At 35.7% G+C, this 24,694-nt stretch overlaps 1 protein-coding gene across 2 annotated transcripts in view; it reads left to right on the top strand.

Moving 5' to 3' along the window:
* Nucleotides 1-2,657: 2,657 nt before the first annotated feature.
* The window catches only part of LOC144442438 (uncharacterized), a 185,534-nt gene continuing 163,497 nt past the window's right edge, over nt 2,658-24,694 (top strand). For both annotated transcript variants that reach the window (XM_078131788.1, XM_078131789.1), the window contains exon 1: nt 2,658-2,993. In XM_078131788.1, the coding sequence (XP_077987914.1) occupies nt 2,915-2,993 (79 nt within the window). In that variant the 5' untranslated portion in view covers nt 2,658-2,914. The remainder of the gene's footprint in view (nt 2,994-24,694) is intronic.

Raw genomic sequence — 24,694 nt, 5'->3', positions numbered from 1 at the left:
AGCTTTTCGAAGCTTGGAAATAATACCTCAAAGGTTATGAATAACCTAAACATTGCCTTAGTATCTGAAGCAAAATACTTCAGATCTGCCAGGGGAAAACCCCCAAGGACTCCCTCACCCCCAGAGGTCACTCATACATTCAACCAACAATCAGATGCACCAACAACCTTTTTACTGTCATAATGGTATTAAACTTTTCTTAAATATTTTCACCCTATTCTAATTTGATATGATATTGTCTTTTCAAGATCTGAAACGTTTGCCAAGATAGTCTAAAATTGCCTTAAACTCCAAATCTCCCCTACCAATGATACTACCATTATAGATGTGCTGACCTTTACTACATGTATATAATGATGCCATTTAAACTTTTTAAGAACATATTTCAACCCTTAGTGTAAGTTATAAAGAATAGTGTCTAATACTTGCTGTCTTGTAAAGCATGGATTAAGTTATTGCTTGAAAGGGTCTGAATAGCCTAAATATTGGCTTTAAGAGTAAAAATCCTCCAGGGTTTCTAGAGGGAGACCCCCTCAGACCCCCCACATGAGGTGGACATATCCCAGTCTCAAGCTCTTCCCCTCTTACTGTCGAGATGCTATCTAAGTATATTTCAAAAGTATTTCAACCCTATGTAGTTGCTTTTAACATGTTGGTGTTGTCTTGTAAGGCTTGGAAATTATTGTCTGAAAGGGTCTGAATAGTCTCAAAATTGAATTTTCAGAGTTAAAAACCTCCAGGGCTTCTAGGGGGAGACCCCCTAGGACCCCCCCCCCCCCCACATGAGGTGTACACATCCTACTCTCATCTTCCCCCTACCTCTTACTGTCAAGATCCTATCAAACTATATTTCAAAAATATTTCAACCTTATGTAGTTGCATTTTACATGTTGGTGCTCTCTTGTAAAGCTTGGAAATTATTTTCTGAAAATGTCTGAATTGTCTCAAAATTGACTTTTCAGAGTTAAAAGCCTCCTGGGCTTCTAGGGGGAGACCCCCTAGGACCCCCATAAGAGATGTACATATTCCCTTCTCAAGCTTTCCTACCTTTCACAGCCAAGATGCTATTAAACTCCTTTTCAAATATATTTACCCTGTGTAGTCAATAATTATAAATATGATAGTGCTAACCTGGGATCTTATAAAGTAAATGCAAGACAGTCAAGCAGTCCACACTGAGTCACGATAAAAAAATACCTGTCATGCGAATATTATATATGAGGGGGGGGGGGTCATCATGCATGTTTTAGAATTAAGTGATAGGGGGGGGGGGGTCAGCCTGTTTTTGGTTTTACAGATAGGCGGGGTCAGTGACTTTTTGTCGGCCCGATTTAAGAATCCACCGCCCCCCCCCCCCAGGCTGGAGAAACTGACCGGTCCCTAACGTCCATAGGAAAAAAAAGTATCGTGACTTACCTTGTTAGAATTGGAAGCCATTAAGTAGGTAGGCTGAGATGCCACAATAGGTCGTAAAAGGGCATCTAAATAACGCTGTGTTCCGTAGGGCAGTTACAAGCTGAAACGATGGGCCTACCATACTATGTTTGTACGTACCTACGTAAGCACGTACGTACGTACGTATGCACGTATGCACGCATGCACGCATGGATGTATGCACGTACGTACGTACGTACGTATGCACGTATGCACGCATGCACGCATGGATGTATGTATGTATGCACGCATGTATGTATGTATGTATGTATGTATGTATGTATGTATGTATGTATGTATGTACGTACGTGCGTACGTATATATATATATATATACGTACGCACGTACGTATATATATATATATATAACTCGGTGAGTATCAATCTGCTATAAGACAGTGCTCTATACCGCAGTGGCAGAGCGTAATAGTTTTGGTAGTACTGGAACTCTTTCTTGGGTGTAACTCGGAGTTTCACGCATATTGCGATCATCAGACACTCTGAGAGTGTCTGATGATCGCAATATGCGTGAAACTCCGAGTTACACCCAAGAAAGAGTTCCAGTACTACCAAAACTATATATATATATATATATATATATATATATATATATATATATATATATATATATATATATATATATATATATATATATATATATATATATATATACACCCCTCTTGAGGGGGGGGGTTATGAAAAAATATGTATCAAGGAGGGGGTTATGAAAATATTTCAAGCCAGGTGGGCGGCGGCGGGGGGGGGGGGGGTGGTGTTCACTCAAATTTTGTGGATTTTCAAAACAATTCCTCCAACTTCCCCCCGGTCGTAAATAGTGACTGAAAAATGAAAAATGGAAAGGTCCTGCTTACAGACGGTGCACGAGTCTATATTACCATGGATGTATTAGTGATATTACTGACTTGACTCTGGACAGAATCGAGTCCCGGATTACTCCGTATGCAAGCAGGGCTGCAGTGCCGTATATGTGGGACAATGCCCGCCACCATATCGCTAAATTTAGAATTTATTTGCGGGAAAACACTGGACACAAAGCATAAAACATAAAAGATAGTTGTGGTCGTTGACAGATATTTCATTTGATGTGTATAAATGGCTAAATATGCAATCAAAAGTGACTGGATGGCAACATCTCATTTGCATACTGGATCTTGCAACCATTTACGCACGCTAAATGTCATCGGCAGATGACGTGCGTAACAGGGAACACGTACTGAGTGGACTGTAAAGACAGTATGCAGGCCAATACAGTAAGCTGTGATAACTCGACATCAGGACTAATTTTGAAAGTTTTGAGCTTATTTTGATAAGCAGAAGACCGCAAGAATGGAACTATATCAAAACTCTTGGTAGATCTGTCACGGTGTCGGAGGAAATCGCTGTTACATTTCGATTGACAGTGTATGTACTACATCATACATGTACTACGTGACTAGCCACTAGAAACTGACGACAGCAAAATGGCGGGTGGTGTATGGACGACTGTGTTGTGTATGTTTTTGGCTTTCGGAGCCGGTCAGCTGGTGGGTGCATCTCACGGTAAGTTGCCTCTCAAGTATCATTAGCATCTTAGGTACACGAAACACTATAAAACGTGCAAAGCAACCGAAACGTTGGAAAACAAGGGTTCGATATCCGATCCCGGAAGTGTCTAATGCTAACGTTCGCATGTCTATTTTATTTACACTATTGTCATTGGGTCGCGTGTTGTGTTTGTAAAGGCTATCAATCATGGTAAGTCCTAAAAATATTATGTTTCCCAAAGCCAGGCTACTACAATCGTGCTTTTATAGGAACATTTGACAGCAAAATGACCTATCTCCTCCATCACGTTTATGCCGCATCTCAACAATTAACAACTACGGTGGGAGTCTACCGTCATGTTTCACTGCAAAAACTGTGAGAAATCCCTCACGCTGTCTGAACTGTTTTTGTGTGTCACTGTTACCGTTTATTCATAAACATTGATATTTCCTCTATGGCTTTATAATATCGTCTCATATGGGCCGTATATTGTTAAGACTGTCACAACTGATCTCACCTCACCAACTTTGACAGCCAAACAGAAAAGGCTATTACAATACATATAAAGTGTTTTGAAAGACAGCAATTTAAAATATTAGCTTTTTGTTGAGGGAAGAACAGCTAGCGTACATCGACTCGTGAATCAGCTAGTTTGACCTGTGGTGTTGCAGTGCAATAAATTTATATTAAATAAATGTACTACGAATGTTTCTATTTTGAACAAGTCTATATTGAGTAAAACTCTATGTGTCTTCAGAGATTATTTTCCATCCATACTTGTGTCGTGATGGTTTGTGTTGGACTACGCATTCTACACGTAATTGAACCAAACATAACACCTATAATTTACCATAGTCTAGCTAACAAAGTCATCAGTTATTTTCAATAGTACCAACCTCTGTCTGCCCCATGCAAATATCTGCTTTGACCATATTCACTGATTTTGTTTACATATTGTGAAAGCTTAATCGTCTTTCTGCCAATGAGGTACTGTTTTGTACACAAGTAAATTACTAGTTGGGCAAAAGACGGTGAATAACAAAATATGTTTTGAATTTCTGGAGAATGTTTATGTTAGGCCTTATTAAACTTTGCAATATTAGAATGTAGGATCTATCTGGTGTCCTCTCATGTTTATCACAAATCAAATGTCATCATGCATGGAAACTTAAGTCTATTTATGCATCAAGTAATAACAATATGTTTTTGCCAAGAACTATAAGGTCACTGGGCCATGGGAAAGATCCCAAAGTTTGTATGTGTGTTTGAAAAGTTAGTGACGATTAAGCAGACTTACACATTTCCATTTTACTAGATGTAAGCCAACATGTACAAATGTATGAAAGACTTTGGGTGTTTTGGTATTGATTGTTTTGTTCTTGTACACATTAATTTTGTTCAGTAAAAGGTCTTTATTAAACAGCTATACTATATCTAAATTCAAGGTTAGACAAAATGTACACAAACTCTAAGTTTTAATGTTGCTTATTATTTTATTATCCAACACCAAATAATGTATTCTCTGATTGAAAAGTGTTTTGTAGGATTTGTATTTGCATCAACTAATCCTTCAATGTAATTTAGTTATAAATAATTGTTTACAAGGCTCATAGCATAACTTTGTGTTTATCCCTCTATTTACTTACATTTTGGTAATTGTATAGAAGAAAATATGGTAATACAAAAAACTAATTCCAAATTCTTTTGAGATTCTAAATCCCAAATTGAAGTGTAAAATACAGTTGCCAGACAATTAAAGATGTAGAAAAGTTTTGTCCAAATTGAAGTGTAAAATACAGTTGCCTGACTCAAGATAATAGCTAAGGTCATGACCTATTCAAGTGATATATATGTGCTCTAGCTAAGGTCATGACCTATTCAAGTGTATACTCTAGCTAAGGTCATGACCTATTAAAGTGTTAAATGTACTCTAGATAATAGCTAAGGTCATGACCTATTCAAGTGTTATATGTACTCTAGATAATAGCTAAGGTCATGACCTATTCAAGTGTTATATGTACTCTAGATAATAGCTAAGGTCATGACCTATTCAAGTGTTATATGTACTCTAGATAATAGCTAAGGTCATGACCTATTCAAGTGTTATATGTACTCTAGATAATAGCTAAGGTCATGACCTATTCAAGTGTTATATGTACTCTAGATAATAGCTAAGGTCATGACCTATTCAAGTGTTATATGTACTCTAGATAATAGCGAAGGTCATGACCTATTCAAGTGTTATATGTACTCTAGATAATAGCTAAGGTCATGACCTATTCAAGTGTTATATGTATTCTAGATAATAGCTAAGGTCATGACCTATTCAAGTGTTATATGTACTCTAGATACTAGGTAAGGTCATGACCTATTCAAGTGTTATATGTACTCTAGATACTAGGTAATGTACTCTGGGTAATAGCTAAGGTCATGACCTATTCTAGTGTTATATGTACTCTAGATACTAGGTAAGGTCATGACCTATTCAAGTGTTATATGTACTCTAGATACTAGGTAATGTACTCTGGGTAATAGCTAAGGTCATGACCTATTCAAGTGTTATATGTATTCTAGATAATAGCTAAGGTCATGACCTATTCAAGTGTTATATGTACTCTAGATACTAGGTAATGTACTCTGGGTAATAGCTAAGGTCATGACATATTCAAGTGTTATATGTATTCTGGATAATAGCTAAGGTCATGACCTATTCAAGTGTTATATGTACTCTAGATAATAGCTAAGGTCATGACCTATTCAAGTGTTATATGTACTCTAGATAATAGCTAAGGTCATGACCTATTCAAGTGTTATATGTACTCTAGATACTAGGTAAGGTCATGACCTATTCAAGTGTTATATGTACTCTAGATACTAGGTAATGTACTCTGGGTAATAGCTAAGGTCATGACCTATTCAAGTGTTATATGTACTCTAGATAATAGCTAAGGTCATGACCTATTCAAGTGTTATATGTACTCTAGATAATAGCTAAGGTCATGACCTATTCAAGTGTTATATGTATTCTAGATAATAGCTAAGGTCATGACTTATTCAAGTGTTATATGTACTCTAGATAATAGCTAAGGTCATGACCTATTCAAGTGTTATATGTATTCTAGATAATAGCTAAGGTCATGACTTATTCAAGTGTTATATGTACTCTAGATAATAGCTAAGGTCATGACCTATTCAAGTGTTATATGTACTCTAGATACTAGCTAAGGTCATGACCTATTCAAGTGTTATATGTATTCTAGATAATAGCTAAGGTCATGACCTATTCAAGTGTTATATGTACTCTAGATAATAGCTAAGGTCATGACCTATTCAAGTGTTATATGTACTCTAGATACTAGCTAAGGTCATGACCTATTCAAGTGTTATATGTACTCTAGATAATAGCTAAGGTCATGACCTATTCAAGTGTTATATGTACTGTAGATACTAGGTAAGGTCATGACCTATTCAAGTGTTATATGTACTCTAGATAATAGCTAAGGTCATGACCTATTCAAGTGTTATATGTACTCTAGATAATAGCTAAGGTCATAACCTATTCAAGTGTTATATGTACTCTAGATAATAGCTAAGGTCATGACCTATTGAAGTGTTATATGTACTCTAGATACTAGGTAAGGTCATGACCTATTCAAGTGTTATATGTACTCTAGATACTAGGTAATGTACTCTGGGTAATAGCTAAGGTCATGACCTATTCAAGTGTTATATGTATTCTAGATAATAGCTAAGGTCATGACCTATTCAAGTGTTATATGTACTCTAGATACTAGGTAATGTACTCTGGGTAATAGCTAAGGTCATGACCTATTCAAGTGTTATATGTATTCTAGATAATAGCTAAGGTCATGACCTATTCAAGTGTTATATGTACTCTAGATACTAGGTAATGTACTCTGGGTAATAGCTAAGGTCATGACATATTCAAGTGTTATATGTATTCTGGATAATAGCTAAGGTCATGACCTATTCAAGTGTTATATGTACTCTAGATAATAGCTAAGGTCATGACCTATTCAAGTGTTATATGTACTCTAGATAATAGCTAAGGTCATGACCTATTCAAGTGTTATATGTACTCTAGATACTAGGTAAGGTCATGACCTATTCAAGTGTTATATGTACTCTAGATACTAGGTAATGTACTCTGGGTAATAGCTAAGGTCATGACCTATTCAAGTGTTATATGTACTCTAGATAATAGCTAAGGTCATGACCTATTCAAGTGTTATATGTACTGTAGATAATAGCTAAGGTCATGACCTATTCAAGTGTTATATGTACTCTAGATAATAGCTAAGGTCATGACCTATTCAAGTGTTATATGTACTCTAGATAATAGCTAAGGTCATGACCTATTCAAGTGTTATATGTATTCTAGATAATAGCTAAGGTCATGACTTATTCAAGTGTTATATGTACTCTAGATAATAGCTAAGGTCATGACCTATTCAAGTGTTATATGTACTCTAGATACTAGCTAAGGTCATGACCTATTCAAGTGTTATATGTATTCTAGATAATAGCTAAGGTCATGACCTATTCAAGTGTTATATGTACTCTAGATAATAGCTAAGGTCATGACCTATTCAAGTGTTATATGTACTCTAGATACTAGCTAAGGTCATGACCTATTCAAGTGTTATATGTACTCTAGATAATAGCTAAGGTCATGACCTATTCAAGTGTTATATGTACTGTAGATACTAGGTAAGGTCATGACCTATTCAAGTGTTATATGTACTCTAGATAATAGCTAAGGTCATGACCTATTCAAGTGTTATATGTACTCTAGATAATAGCTAAGGTCATAACCTATTCAAGTGTTATATGTACTCTAGATAATAGCTAAGGTCATGACCTATTGAAGTGTTATATGTACATTGGATAATAGCTAAGGTCATGACCTATTCAAGTGTTATATGTACTCTAGATAATAGCTAAGGTCATGACCTATTCAAGTGTTATATGTACTCTAGATAATAGCTAAGGTCATGACCTATTCAAGTGTTATATGTACTCTAGATAATAGCTAAGGTTATGACCTATTCAAGTGTTATATGTACTCTAGATAATAGCTAAGGTCATGACCTATTCAAGTGTTATATGTACTCTAGATAATAGCTAAGGTTATGACCTATTCAAGTGTTATATGTACTCTAGATAATAGCTAAGGTCATGACCTATTCAAGTGTTATATGTACTCTAGATAATAGCTAAGGTCATGACCTATTGAAGTGTTATATGTACATTGGATAATAGCTAAGGTCATGACCTATTCAAGTGTTATATGTACTCTAGATAATAGCTAAGGTCATGACCTATTCAAGTGTTATATGTACTCTAGATAATAGCTAAGGTCATGACCTATTCAAGTGTTATATGTACTCTAGATAATAGCTAAGGTCATGACCTATTCAAGTGTTATATGTATTCTAGATAATAGTTAAGGTCATGACCTATTCAAGTGTTATATGTATTCTAGATAATAGCTAAGGTCATGACCTATTCAAGTGTTATATGTATTCTAGATAATAGCTAAGGTCATGACCTATTCAAGTGTTATATGTATTCTAGATAATAGCTAAGGTCATGACCTATTCAAGTGTTATATGTACTCTAGATAATAGCTAAGGTCATGACCTATTCAAGTGTTATATGTATTCTAGATAATAGCTAAGGTCATGACCTATTGAAGTGTTATATGTATTCTAGATAATAGCTAAGGTCATGACCTATTCAAGTGTTATATGTACATTGGATAATAGCTAAGGTCATGACCTATTCAAGTGTTATATGTACTCTAGATAATAGCTAAGGTCATGACCTATTCAAGTGTTATATGTACTGTAGATAATAGCTAAGGTCATGACCTATTCAAGTGTTATATGTACTCTAGATAATAGCTAAGGTCATGACCTATTCAAGTGTTATATGTACTCTAGATACTAGGTAAGGTCATGACCTATTCAAGTGTTATATGTATTCTAGATAATAGCTAAGGTCATGACCTATTCAAGTGTTATATGTACTCTAGATACTAGGTAAGGTCATGACCTATTCAAGTGTTATATGTATTCTAGATAATAGCTAAGGTCATGACCTATTCAAGTGTTATATGTATTCTAGATAATAGCTAAGGTCAGTGCAAGGTTGGTTTTGTGATACTTAATATTCAGTCCACTCAGTGCAAGGTTGGTTTTGTGATAATTAATATTCAGTCCACTCAGTGCAAGGTTGGTTTTGTGATACCTAATATTCAGTCCACTCAGTGCAAGGTTGGTTTTGTGATACTTAATATTCAGTCCACTTAGTGCAAGGTTGGTTTTGTGATACTTAACATTCAGTCCACTCAGTGCAAGGTTGGTTTTGTGATAATTAATATTCAGTCCACTCAGTGCAAGGTTGGTTTTGTGATAGTTAACATTCAGTCCACTCAGTGCAAGGTTGGTTTTGTGATAATTAATATTCAGTCCACTCAGTGCAAGGTTGGTTTTGTGATACTTAATATTCAGTCCACTTAATGCAAGGTTGGTTTTGTGATAATTAATATTCAGTCCACTCAGTGCAAGGTTGGTTTTGTGATACTTAATATTCAGTCCACTCAGTGCAAGGTTGGTTTTGTGATACTTAATATTCAGTCCACCCAGTGCAAGGTTGGTTTTGTGATAATTAATATTCAGTCCACTCAGTGCAAGGTTGGTTTTGTGATACTTAATATTCAGTCCACTTAGTGCAAGGTTGGGTTTGTGATACTTAATATTCAGTCCACTCAGTGCAAGGTTGGTTTTGTGATACTTAATATTCAGTCCACTCAGTGCAAGGTTGGTTTTGTGATACTTAATATTCAGTCCACTCAGTGCAAGGTTGGTTTTGTGATACTTAATATTCAGTCCACTCATTGCAAGGTTGGTTTTGTGATACTTACTGTTTCACCCAGTGAAGTTTAACCACGCACTAGATTTATGGGCAGATGAAAACCTTGATACAGCTATACTGATTGTACATGTACTGTACATGTACACTGTTTTGCTATTATATTATATATAATGTATGCAGACCATAATAATTGCCAACAAAAACAAATAAGGGCCTATTTTTTTCAATTTATCAACATTTGACGGATCACTTTTAGAATTCATCATTGACATTTGTACAACACATTTATTTCTTTGAGATTTCCATGTACTTAAAAATTAGCCGTACATTTTTCCCTAATAATATGCAAATGTATTTCTTCTGTGTTCCAGCCAAGGAAAATATGAGGTGTTTTATGAACAGAATGAGTTGAAAATTATTGAAATTATTTCCTGACTGAAATGGAATGAAGAAAATATTTAGTCCTCATTGGACACTGCCCGGAGGGGAGTTATATGTTGGTTATGTCTGTGTGCATGCATGCATTCATAACTCTGGCATGCACTAACTGATTTCAACCAAACCTTCCGTAAAGATAACACTTTTTTTTACGACCAAATCAAACATGGCCAAATGCGGCCATATTTGTTATTAAATTTCACAATATGCATCATAACCTTTGAGTTATAATACATAGTGACACCATTCAACTCCTACATCCCGTGTTTTCTTTGAAGACTCTGAACGTTGACCATGGAAGTCTTCTTCAAGGTCAAATAGTGAAATTTGGGTATCTTTATAGCTTTTCAAGTGGTTATGATATTTTGATCATGTCTTGGTTTTTAATGTGTGAGGCATATGCGCATAATTTCATGACCTTGACCTGAATAACAAAATAGCAGTCATGTTTATGATAAACAAGCACATTTTGCCTGTTATTTCCAAAAGTGTCATACATATGAAAACCATTCAAGTGTCTACCATCACATCATCAGTGATGATGAGTTTTCTAATGAGAGTCACCTTTGACCTTCACAACCATTTTTACTGTGAAATGACAAAATTTGTCTGCTTTACTCAAGAAGTTGAATAAACAAAGACTCCATTTATGTCTATACCCCAAAGGTCAGCTTTCTTTTTATGTCTTGACCTTTTACTTAGATGTAGATCTCCATATTCAAGGTCAAATAGCAAATTGGTCAATAAATTATGAATCTTGTATCTATAATCTAGAGACACCATTCAGATTTGCACAATAAGTTTGCCATAAAACACACAAGTTGCAGACTATGTCTTTGACAGAAGGCTTGGTAACAATGATTACGTGATTATGTACAAATGTGGTATAAGAAATACAATAATCAGGATTATCATAATAATATCAGCTCTGAACATTTTGACACATCATCATATTTCAGACAGTATAGAGTCAATGATGTACATGTAGATGCACTTTGTCAGATAAACTGGTAAAACATGTATGTACAACTATAGGGTATAAATGATATGCAGCTCCATGAGAGGGACAAATTTGATTTTCATTCTTCCAAAGTTTTTTCTCATTGTGCAAAAAATAGCAACATATCTTTTAACCAGATGTTAACTGAATGTCTTCCGTAAGGGCAAAGTTTTGAGATTGTCGTTCCTACAGACAATTGTTGGAATACAACAGAACATATGTAATAAGTTATTTTTTCTCATTGATTGCTATTTGCTCATTGCTGTTAGTGATCTCCTGGCCAACCACAACATGTACTGTGACATTTGTTGAGAATGTAAAAAAAAAATAAACGCATCGTCATACCACTTTAGACAACATTTCCTGACGAGAAACTATTTTTTCCTTTTTAGTGGCCTACAAAAATATGCCAATATTAAGGGATTGTAAGCAGCAGGGATTGAGTGCTGCTGCAGAATATTGAGTAGGTCTACATGTGAATAGATTGAAGGCTGATCTCAAAATAATACAATTAGTACAGCTGCATTTGTATGTACATGTACATGTACAGTGACCTTTCAGGGTTTGCCTCAGAATCTCAGTCATGGACTGTTTGTTTTCCAGAACTGTTTGGTAATGTGGTGTTGTAATCTACTGTCCCTGTTAGTAGCCGTGCGGTATACATCATTTATTTTCTTGACAAGTTTGGTGATACTTAAACTGTGAATATTTCTATCATGATCTGAATCTGAGGGGATGATGATCATTCTTATGTGTACAGTCACATGCCAGTATAATACAATGTAAAAAGAATGTGTTTTGAAATAAATTGCAATCTCACACCCTTACACTTTCTAGTCCCCAATGGGCAAACAAAAGGGGACTACTACTTGTATGTTGGGTCCGTCCATCAAGTGCGTTCGTACATGATATCTGTGTCCACCAGTATCTGTGAAATGCTGAGCTGATTTCAAACAAACCTGGCACAAATTTATGTTGAATGTAGATACTATAGTGGGCATATGCACACCACACCACATTTAAATTTTTTTAGACCTTCAGGATTATGGCCGAATGGCAGTCATATTTGTTGTCACATTTTGCTCACCAACTCCAGAACATTATTTAAGTGTCAGGGTACAGCCATGTTATCTACATGTATGATGAACTTTCTAGTGAGACTTTGACCTTGACCACTATATTCACGGCTAAATAGCCCAAATTGTTCAAAGTATGCAATATGTTTACATTGTACCTGTGAAATGCATGATTCCTTTTCACTCAAACCTGGGTCAAATGTCAGCTGCCATAGTAAAAAATCACGTTGCACCCACTTACTTGTATTCTGGAACTATAAAGTATACAATTTAGATTGTACTTTGTTTGAGTGCCTACAACCATACTATCTATAAAGATCTTTTTATGTGAGACCATGACCTTTGGCTGTGATTCATACATATCAAATAGCCAAAATATTCAGAATGTATACCTGGCATGCATGAGCCAATCTCTTCCAAACCTGGCACAAATGTCAGATACTACATGTATACTCTGCATGTGCATGTCACTTTGATTCTCAACTTTTGCAATAATGGCTGAATGTAGCCACATTAAAATTTATGTTTTGGCTACCACTCTGGAATCTAGTACACAATGTGATTATTACTCCACTATTAAATTGAGTCTAATCCAAATATTATCATTACCAATCATGACACAAGTACATGTACATGTATAAGGTACTCATAGAAAAAAATACTTATTATACATGTACATATAATTATGTATATATTGTAAGCCATTAATTAAGTTTTAGATTATGTTTTCACTATGATGGTGGCTCCATGCATGTAGTGGCACTTACTTGCTTTATGGTCTTACATACCTCTATTGTTACTTTACATGTAGTCGGCTGATAACTATTTACATGTAGTCGGCTGATAACTATTTTACATGTAGTCGACTGATAACTATTTACATGTAGTCGCTGATAACCATTTTACATGTAGTCGGCTGATAACCATTTTACATGTAGTCGGCTGATAACTATTTTACATGTAGTCAGCTGATAACTATTTTACATGTATAAGTCAGCCGATAACCATTTTACATGTAGTCAGCTGATAACTATTTTACATGTAGTCAGCCGATAACTACTTTACATGTAGTCGGCTGATAACTATTTTACATGTAGTCAGCTGATAACTATTTTACATGTAGTCAGCTGATAACCATTTTACATGTAGTCAGCTGATAACCATTTTACATGTAGTCAGCTGATAACTATTTTACATGTAGTCGGCTGATAACTATTTTACATGTATAAGTCAGCCGATAACTATATTTACATGTAGTCAGCTGATAACTATATTTACATGTGGTCAGCTGATAACCATTTTACATGTAGTCAGCTGATAACCATTTTACATGTAGTCAGCTGATAACTATTTTACATGTAGTCGACTGATAACTATTTTACATGTAGTCAGCTGATAACCATTTTACATGTAGTCAGCTGATAACTATTTTACATGTAGTCAGCTGATAACCATTTTACATGTATAAGTCAGCCGATAACTATTTTACATGTAGTCAGCTGATAACTATTTTACATATAGTCAGCTGATAACCAGTTTACATGTAGTCAGCTGATAACTATTTTACATGTAGTCAGCTGATAACTATTTTATATGTAGTCAGCTGATAACCATTTTACATGTAGTCAGCTGATAACTATTTTACATGTAGTCAGCTGATAACCATTTTACATGTAGTCAGCTGATAACTATTTTACATGTAGTCAGCTGATAACTATTTTACATGTAGTCAGCTGATAACTATTTTATATGTAGTCAGCTGATAACTATTTTATATGTAGTCAGCTGATAACTATTTTACATGTAGTCAGCTGATAACTATTTTATATGTGGTCAGCTGATAACCATTTTACATGTAGTCAGCTGATAACTATTTTATATGTAGTCAGCTGATAACTATTTTACATGTAGTCAGCTGATAACTATTTTACATGTAGTCAGCTGATAACTATTTTATATGCAGTAAGCTGATAACTGTATACTATGATGTCATAATCCCCAAAAGGGAGAACAACAGCCAGTATAACTGTACATTCATGGCTGTTTGGGTCGCTGCTGATCGCCAGTTTTAACTCTTTATTTCTCACATCATACAATTTTGAATAGTTAGCTTTGCATTTACTGAATAAGAGTCATAAAGAATGCTTTTCAAGGTTGTGGTATGGGGCATTTTGAATCACTTTTAAGCAAGAATCTTCGAAGGATGAAATGAATATGCCAACAATTAACATAACGATGCATCTAGTCAAATGAATTGTAATATAAATACTAGTTTTTTTGACTGCCACAAACAGTAAAATCAATGCCTGAATTAATTTGCTTGTTTGTTTTGTTTAGATGGCATTGTTTCAAAAACTACCAGGTGATATTGGAACTACTTTAAGGTAATCCTAGCACTGTCAGAGGTAGTTCTAGAACTGTCAGAGGTAGTTCTAGAACTGTCAGAGGTAGTTCTAGAATTACCTCAAGATAGTTCAGGATCACCTGGCAGTTTGTAGACCCCTCCTGTCCGTCGTCAGAGAGGATGTTCTTTGAGTGATTGTCTTTTCGTTTGAATAGTGTGATTTCATGATCGTGGTTTAACATGTTTTAATTTAATTTTTTATTTTATTAAATATGACTCATGGTTAGTGACGTTGAGTATCTTTTAATGTTCTGGCTACTAAATTATAATGGGAAATTGTAAGATGAGAGATTTTACAGTAATTGTGTTTTCCTATGGTGGAATGCTTTCATGTTTTATGTACTCTTAGATTCACCCTGTACACCTGAGTATGCAGTGAGTGATGCAGTGTAAGGGTTAATGTAATTAGGTTTTATTGTCCCATTTCACGAATGATGGTAGATGTCTTGGGAGAAGCCCTTTGATTTCAGTGTTTTAGTATTAAAATCGCACAATATTTAAGATGTCATGACGTGAGTATTAACTTTTGATTTTACTTCATCTATTCCCTGTAGTGAGAGCCGTAAATTTCCTTAGTAGGGTAGTACCCTATTACTAGTACTAGGCTTGTAGGCTTGTTGTCGTCAGCAACATTTTTCATTGAATAAAAGCATTGGTCCTTTTGCTATTAGTGAAAGTACTATGGCCTGGAGACATTCCTGTCTCAATCAACAGTACTTGTATGTATTTGATATGATATGATATGATATGTGTTTTATTGTCATAAATATACTGGTACATATATAATGAAATGTGCATTGATTTTGTGTATACTGGAAATTTACAAAAACAGTATTCTGTAGACGACACCTTATACAAGATTGATGCGTTAACAGAGAATTAACTTGAATTAATTCATTAAGAGTGCGAACTGCAGTTGGGTAAAATCTAAACAATGTGTGATTAGAACCTGATATGATCGAAAAGTACTGCTCACCTGATCGCATAAGTTGGCATAAATTACATGCTGGATGGAAATCATCTTTTACAGTTGACTGAGCATTTCTTTACTTTAGTGTTGTACAACTCATTAAGAGAAGGAAGTTGGCACCCAATGATGCTACTGGCAGTGCTAACGATTTGATTGAGACGTTTCCAGTCATCGACTGTGGCATTGCCCCACCAAACGATGATTGACAGTGTCAGGACACTTTCAATCACCACTCGGTAGAACTTGACCAACAGTCCCAGGCTGACATGGAAGCTTCTCAATCGTCTTAAGAAAAACAATCTTTGCTGTGCTTTCTTCACAATTTGATCAGTATTGATTTCCCATTTCAGATCGGCTGAGAGGTAAACATTGAGAAACTTAAAATACTGCACTACATGTATTTCAACCTCTAAGTTGTTGATGACTAGAGGAACAATATCAGACAGATTCCTTCGAAAGTGGACAATAATCTTTGTTTTTTTTGACATTCAGTTCAAGATTGTTTTCATAGCACCATGTTATGATAGAGTCCACTTCATTGCGATATGATGTTTCATCGCATTTGATTAATCCGCCCACGATAGTGTCAGCAAATTTGATAATAAAAGTACTATTTAGGTGTACATGTAGTAGCCGTGGATGCCAGCTATAAAATGCCATGTACATGTAGTAGTAGCCATGGATGCCAGCTATGAAATGCCATGTACATGTACATGTAGTAGTCATGGATGCCAGCTATGAAATGCCATGTAGTAGCCATGGATGCCAGCTATAAAATGCCATGTAGTATATAGCCATGGATGCCAGCTATAAAATGCCATGTACAATGTAGTATATAGCTGTGGATGCCAGCTATGAAATGCCATGTAGTATATAGCTGTGGATGCCAGCTATGAAATGCCATGTAGTATATAGCTGTGGATGCCAGCTATGAAATGCCATGTAGTAGCGATGGATGCCAGCTATAAAATGCCATGTGTAGTATATAGCTGTGGATGCCAGTTATGAAATGCCATGTAGTAGCCATGGATGCCAGCTATAAATCCATATAGTAGCTCTGGATTCCAGCTATAAATTCCATGTAGTAGCTGTGGATATCAGCTAAATTTGTTGTAACATAAAATCGACAGAGGAATTCATGCCAACAATTTTGAGTTACAAGCAAGCACAAATTGTTGACACAATATCATCAGTTAATACAGTAGAGCAGTCCTGGCTCTGTTTGAGAGTGATTACCTAATGTGGTATGACAGAAATGACTATTATTAATTGATTAATTAATTAGTTATGCCAGGAGGAATAGGCTATTCATGTTAGGGTGTAAATATGTTGGAAGACAATGACAGTAAGAATCAAATTGTAATTAGTAGAATTACCTACACACAGGTTATTCTTTTACTGGTGTATCCACAGACAGGGAACTTCTTCTATGCCCTTGCCTTTATGGCAACCTGCCTTTTGCATGGTCTTGTCTAGAGCTGCCCATTTAAAGGATTTCAACAACAACAACAACAAATGCAAAGTGGTTGAAAGATGTGTGCACTTGATAAAAACATGGTCAGTGAGAAACTTTCAGCATTTAAGTGACCTCAGATGACACCACTAGACACAGCACTAACTTCAGTGCTAAGGGAAGGGGAAGGGAAAGAAAAGGAGTGGGAGGTTTAGTGATGGGAAAATTAAGAATTTGGTGTGTTGATCTAATGCAATGTCATAATAATTGTAGGGGATAGCTAAAACAATGTTCGCATCCCAATCTTATAACAGTAGCCAATATTCTTGAATGGAGTGATAGGGCTTTAAATACCTTATTATTCAAAGCCCAATCATGCAGCGAAAATATTACGCCAGATGTTAAATTTCAATATTCATAGAGTACATGTACATAAAGGTCATAGGGCAATCAATGACACTTTGTCATTCCTCAAACAGTAAAGGGCAGACAGTGCAGTGTGGTGAGCTAAGTGTTGTCACTCCTCAAACAGTAAAGGGCAGACAGTGCAGTGTGGTGAGCTAAGTGTTGTCACTCCTCAAACAGTAAAGGGCAGACAGTGCAGTGTGGTGAGCTAAGTGTTGTCACTCCTCAAACAGTAAAGGGCAGACAGTGCAGTGTGGTGAGCTAAGTGGCACTATAGAAGACTAGTGTATAGTATGTAGTTAGCCAATCCATCAAGGATGCCAAACATAAGCGACATCTCCTTACTTTCCCACCAACCCACCCACCCTTCTAGTAAGATAGTTAATACTTCGCTCAGAATAAGCCTTCAACAATGCTTGCATCCCAACCTTACAACAATAGGCAGTATTTTTGAGTGGAGTGATAAAGGCTTCAATCTCAAATACTGTTATATCACACACTGTACTCAAGTAGCACATAAGTAACGAAGATAGCATGAAGTTACCAGACTACCCCAACTGGCATGCTCCCTATGTCAGAAAATGTCTTGTTCAGAGATAAAAACAGTGATGGGTATGAATCAACTTCAATACTAAGAGTAAGACAGAATGATGTTCTACTAATCAAACTCTCTTCAGAGTTTAAATCTTTCATTGCTGATTCTGTAACAGTTGTGTTTAATATGGAGTATGTATAATGTTCTTAGTTATTATCAATAATACATGTATGTCAATAAATCATCACAAACATATTGATCATTAAATTGACTTTGTCAAATCAGTGCCACAGGACAATTTGGCTGTAGATTTCCTTGTTTAGTGCTGTGCCTCAGATAAGCCATAAATTGCTTACTTGGGAAAGAAATGTGTCTAGGTTAGGGAGGAAAATGCATCATTCCAGACTCATTTGACTCAATTGCCCACAGCATGATGCCATTTCTCAGTATAATGATGCTTGTCGCTAATGAGGTCAGAATTACTGGATGCTGCTTGTTCGTAATTTCCACTGTTGTACATTGGATAATTTCAACTTCAATCAAATTCATGCAAGGAACAGATTGATGCATTTTTGTTTCTATATTATAGGGTTTTCAGATAACTTCTTGACATACGTTTTTTATGACTTTAATTTCCTCTCATGAATTACAAGATGTAAGATTCTGACTCTTCCCATAGAGCGTAGTCACATTAACAATCATGAATTACAAGATGTAAGATTCTGACTCTTCCCATAGAGCGTAGTCACATTAACAATCATGAATTACAAGATGTAAGATTCTGACTCTTCCCATAGAGCGTAGTCACATTAACAATCATGAATTACAAGATGTAAGATTCTGACTCTTCCCATAGAGCGTAGTCACATTAACAATCATGAATTACAAGATGTAAGATTCTGACTCTTCCCATAGAGCGTAGTCACATTAACAATCATGAATTACAAGATGTAAGATTCTGACTCTTCCCATAGAGCGTAGTCACATTAACAATCATGAATTACAAGATGTAAGATTCTGACTCTTCCCATAGAGCGTAGTCACATTAACAATCGAGCCCTGCTGTGTTTTGTTTGGAACAACTTGAGACGTCATTGATAAAGGCATATACCAGTATAACCAGGCCGCTTTTAATCCTGAAGTTAATACATTATTTTTTACAACCAGATAAACTTTGATGTTTGTAGAAAACTTTAAGTTGTATAGTTTCTGATAGACCAAAGTAGTTCAATAGGGCTATAGGCATCACATCACAAAATGTGTGTGTATATGTGTGTGTGTGTTTGTGTGTGTGTATGTATGTATGTATGTATGTATGTGTGTGTGTGTATGTGTGCGTATTTGTGTGTGCGTGTGTGTGTGTCAGTGAAAATTAAAATTAAAAAACACCTGACCAATTGCCTTGAGATTTGGTTTAGACATTTGGTGTTTAGATTGAAAATGAAAGTGATCTGATCAGTGGTTTTCATATTACATCCAAAAGAGTTGATCCTTTATGTGAAGTATACATGTACCAGGGTACAATGTAGTTATATGATGGTATGTAATCACTTGGCCAAAGTTAATGGGATGTTCCATTATCCTGTAGGGGTGTTTTCATGTTTGAAGTGTGTTTCTCCCACTGCATGTGTATGTCAGATATTGGATTTCAGTTGTGCACATCGCCATTGGCAATATTAGTTCCTCAAGGGTGGACAATTACAATGGGCTCTCTCCGTCAATTCATGTATCATTTTGTCTGTCTGTTTGTAAGATGTCATTTCTCTGAATTTCAGTCAAACCAGGCAGAAAGGATATATCTTTGATCTTGACCTTCAGGGTCAATTACCAAAATCTTGCACTTAACATAAACTTATATTTATTAGTTGCCAAATTCTTTTAAATCATGTTCACAGGCAATGTACATGTAGAAGAAAGGAAATATAGACAATCATTGCTTTCGGTGTTCACATCACATTTTACTAAAAAACACTGTATTTGTCATTAAAAATCAATAATATATTATTGCATACTTAAAAATATTAATTCATAGATTCAAGTGTCTAATCCCATATATAAGTAATGACATGAAAGCTTCCTTGTAAAACAATCACCTTTGACCTTGACCTTCAGAACAGATTATCAGCATTTATATGAGGTCAGTTTCTTTAAAAAATTGAATCACTTTTAGGGGGAGTAAGGGTAGTTCAAAACAAATAAAACACGCACATGCATTCCTTTTGGTACAAACACCACTTTTAACTGTATGGCAGCCATATTTGTAATGAGCAATCATGATTTGGTACACACATCACTTTTAACTGTATGGCAGCCATATTTGTAATGAGCAATCATGATTTGGTACACACATCACTTTTAACTGTATGGCAGCCATATTTGTAATGAGCAATCATGATTTGGTACACACATCACTTTTAACTGTATGGCAGCCATATTTGTAATGAGCAATAATCATGATTTGGTGCATAACTTAGAAACTTGAATACATAATCTACATTCAAGTGTCTACATCATATTATCAGCTTTCTTTTAAAACCTTTGATATTGACTTTGACCTATTAACTTCTATTAAATTGTGCTGCCATTCATTCAAATTAGAAGTAATAAAGTTGATAATAACCTTTATTTACACTGGATAGTTAAGTTTATATGTACTTGTCCGCCAAGAAGTCCAGTGAGGGCCATCCCTTAAGTTATGAGGTCAATGTTAGTGCAGGAGGAAACCGAAGTACGAGGAGAAACCTGCATTATTCAGTAGAGTCAAACTGAACAACTCTTACTTACAGCGTGGTAAATTTAATCAAACCCTGAATGAGTGGGAACCCCGACTGCAATTGTAAAAGGCAAGTGGTTTAACCACTCGGCCACTGACAACCCTGAATGGGTTTGAACCCCGCCTGCAGTGGTAAGAGACAAGTGGTTTCACCACTCGCAACCAACAACCCTGAATGGGTTCAAACGCCAACTGCAGTGGTAAGAGGCAAGTGGTTTAACCACTCGGCCACTGACAACCCTGAATGGGTTCAAACCCCAACCACAGTGGTAAGAGGCAAGTGGTTTAACCACTTGGTCACTGACAACCCTGTATGGGTTTGAACCCGACTGCAGTGGTAAAAATCAAGTGGTTTAACCACTCAGCCACTGACAACCCTGAATGGGTTGGAACCCCGCCTGCAGTGGTAAGAGGCAAGTGGTTTCACCACTTGGCGACCGACAACCCTGAATGGGTTGGAACCCCGACTGCAGTGGTAAGAGGCAAGTGGTTTAACCACTCGGCCACCCACAACCCTAAATGGGTTGGAACCCTGCCGAACTGCAGTGATAAGAGGCAAGTGGTTTAACCACTCCACCACCAACAACCGTGGATTGGTTGGAACCCTGACTGCAGTGGTAAGAGGCAAGTGGTTTAACTTGTGGTTTTAGGAAAATATGTAATCAATATTATAAGCTAGACCCCTGTCACTATTTCGCATCACCAGGACTATCATGGGATGCTATGTTGAAAATGACTTTTGATTTGGATGCAAATAATCTCTATGGGTGGTCTGTATCACATATTTGGATGCAAATAATCTCTATGGGTGGTCTATATCACATATTTGGATGCAAATAATCTCTGTTGGTGGTCTATATCACATATTTGGATGCAAATAATTTCTATGGGAGGTCTGTATCACATATTTGGATGCAAATAATCTCTATGGGTGGTCTGTATCACATATTTGGATGCAAATAATCTCTATGGGTGGTCTGTATCACATATTTGGATGCAAATAATCTCTATGGGTGGTCTATGTAACAATATTTGGATGCAAATAATCTCTATGCAGGGGTCGAAATAATGAAAAAATTTCGCTTGTCCACTGGCCAAGTAGAAAACAAAGAGTACTTGCCCAAATCAAAAAGTGCTTGCCCATTCCACATAGTGAGGTTTTTGTTGTTGTTGCTTACTGCCAGGGGGAAACACCAATGACTCCATCACCCCCAGATGTCACTCATGCATTCAACCAACAATCAGATGCACCAACAACCTTTTTACTGTCAATAGTGTCATAATAGTATTAAACTTTTCTTAAATATTTTCATCCAATTCTAATTTGAGATGATATTGTCTTTTAAAGATGTGAAATGTTTGCCAAGATAGTCTAAAATTGCCTTAATCTCCAAATCTCCCCTACCAATGATAATACAATTAGATGTGCTGACCTTTACTACATGTATATAATGATGCCATTTAACCTTTTAAGAACATATTTCAACCCTATATGTAAGTTATAAAGAAAAGTTTCTGATACTTGATGGTGCTGTCTTGTAATGCATGGATTGAGTTATTGCTTGAAAGGGTCTGAATAGCCTAAATATCGGGCTTTAAGAGTAAAAATCCTCTAGGGCTTCTAGAGGGAGACCCCCTTGGACTCCCCACATGAGGTGGACATATCCCAGTCTCTTCCCCCTATATATATATATATATATATATATATATATATATATATATATATATATATATATATATATATATATATATATATATATATATATATATATACACTAATTCAGTGTAAGAGGTAAGTCATAAACTGAAGGAAAAGCGCTCAATACTGAGAAGTAGAGCTGTATTACACAAAATACACAAGTTATGGTACGGAATATATATACATATATATATATATATATATATATATATATATATATATATATATATGGGGAGGGGGTCATCGTGTTTTAGAATTAAGTGATAGGAGGGGGGGGGGGGTCAGTGACTTTTTGTCAGACCTATTTAAGAATCCCCCCCCCCCCCCGGCTGGAGAAACTGACCAGTCCCTAACTCTGTATTTTGTAAAACCATGAAGAACCTCGGGAATAGAGTTGATGTTATGCTAATCACTAAATCTGAAAAATAGTTGTTGAATTACAATGTACATGTATGCCTCAAAACCTAGATATGTAAGTAGTAAAATAAGCTGTGTCTTAGCTTCAAACTTCATATAGTTTCTTATCATTAGTGGTACATCAAGTTCAGAATTTTGCATTCCAAAAATGTGTGTAGGCCCAAAAATCTCTGTTTTCTTGCCCTTACAGGAGGCATTCAGTTTAAATCTGGTCCTGTATGAAATGATCATAAGTTTGCTGTTGACAAAGATTTTCAAGTTTACTGAGATGAGACAAAGTGGTTTACAATGGATGCTATATTTATCACCTTATTGATAGAATTCTCTATTTGTAAAGCTTCTTGAAATTGCTAGGATTAAAGTGTTATAGGTGGATGGACATTTCACACTTCAACCACAGTAAGTGACAGCTGGTTGAATGTCAGCACATGTTAGTCTTTTCATTTGTTTCTAAATTTACATGTACCTGAAATCTAAGAAAATGTCAGAAAGTAGACATTGTTCATATACAAAATAATGTAAACAATAGAAATATGCTGATATACATGTAAACAATAGAAATATGCTGATATACATGTAAACAATAGAAATATGCTGATATACATGTAAACAATAGAAATATGCTGATATACATGTAAATAATAGAAATATGCTGATATACATGTAAACAATAGAAATATGCTGATATACATGTAAACAATAGAAATATGCTGATATACACATAAACAATGTTTGTAAAGGCTGTAGTAGAAATATGTTGATATAAACAATGATTGATATGTACTGGTACAACAGAATCTTTGCCAATTACCACTCCTCACATAGACCTATAGTGGCACAACCTACTACACTTTCCCGACTATACATACACACATGTATAATCAGTGCTGCCACAAAGCACATAGGATTTAACCCAACTTTAACAATCTCAACCTACTACTAGTACTAGGTATTAAGTAACAGTTTATTGAGGCATGAAGTTCGTTGAACTGTTCGCCAGAATTTTCTTTTATGTTGTTAATACATGTACATATATTATCATATTGTATCAATTGCAACTTTAGTCTTTGAATACTACATTATGTGGTTGGATTAGTTATATGTGGTTGTCTTGTATACCTGTAAATATTAGTTATACATCTATATGTCTTGTATACCTATAAATATTAGTTATAGATCTATGTGTCTTGTATACCTATAAATATTAGTTATAGATCTATGTGTCTTGTATACCTATAAATATTAGTTATAGATCTATGTGTCTTGTATACCTATAAATATTAGTTATAGATCCATGTGTCTTGTGTACCTATAAATATTAGTTATAGATCTATGTGTCTTGTATTCCTGTACTAATATTTACAGGTATTTACAATAGGGGTAAGTCAAGATGGCATACAATATAGGGGTAAGTCAAGATGGGATGCAGTAGGGGTAAGTCAAGATGGGATACAGTAGGGGTAAGTCAAGATGGGATACAGTATAGGGGTAAGTCGATCAAGATCGCATACAGTAGGGGTAAGTCAAGATGGCATACAGTATGGGTAAATCAAGATGGGATACAGTAAGAGTAAGTCAAGATGGCATACAGTAGGGGTAAGTCAAGATGGGATACAGTATGGGTAAGTCAAGATGGGATACAGTAG

The sequence above is a fragment of the Glandiceps talaboti genome, chromosome 11, assembly GCF_964340395.1.
Source record: "Glandiceps talaboti chromosome 11, keGlaTala1.1, whole genome shotgun sequence".
Taxonomy (NCBI): Eukaryota; Metazoa; Hemichordata; class Enteropneusta; family Spengelidae; genus Glandiceps; species Glandiceps talaboti.
This window is presented reverse-complemented; position numbering and strand designations above follow the sequence as displayed.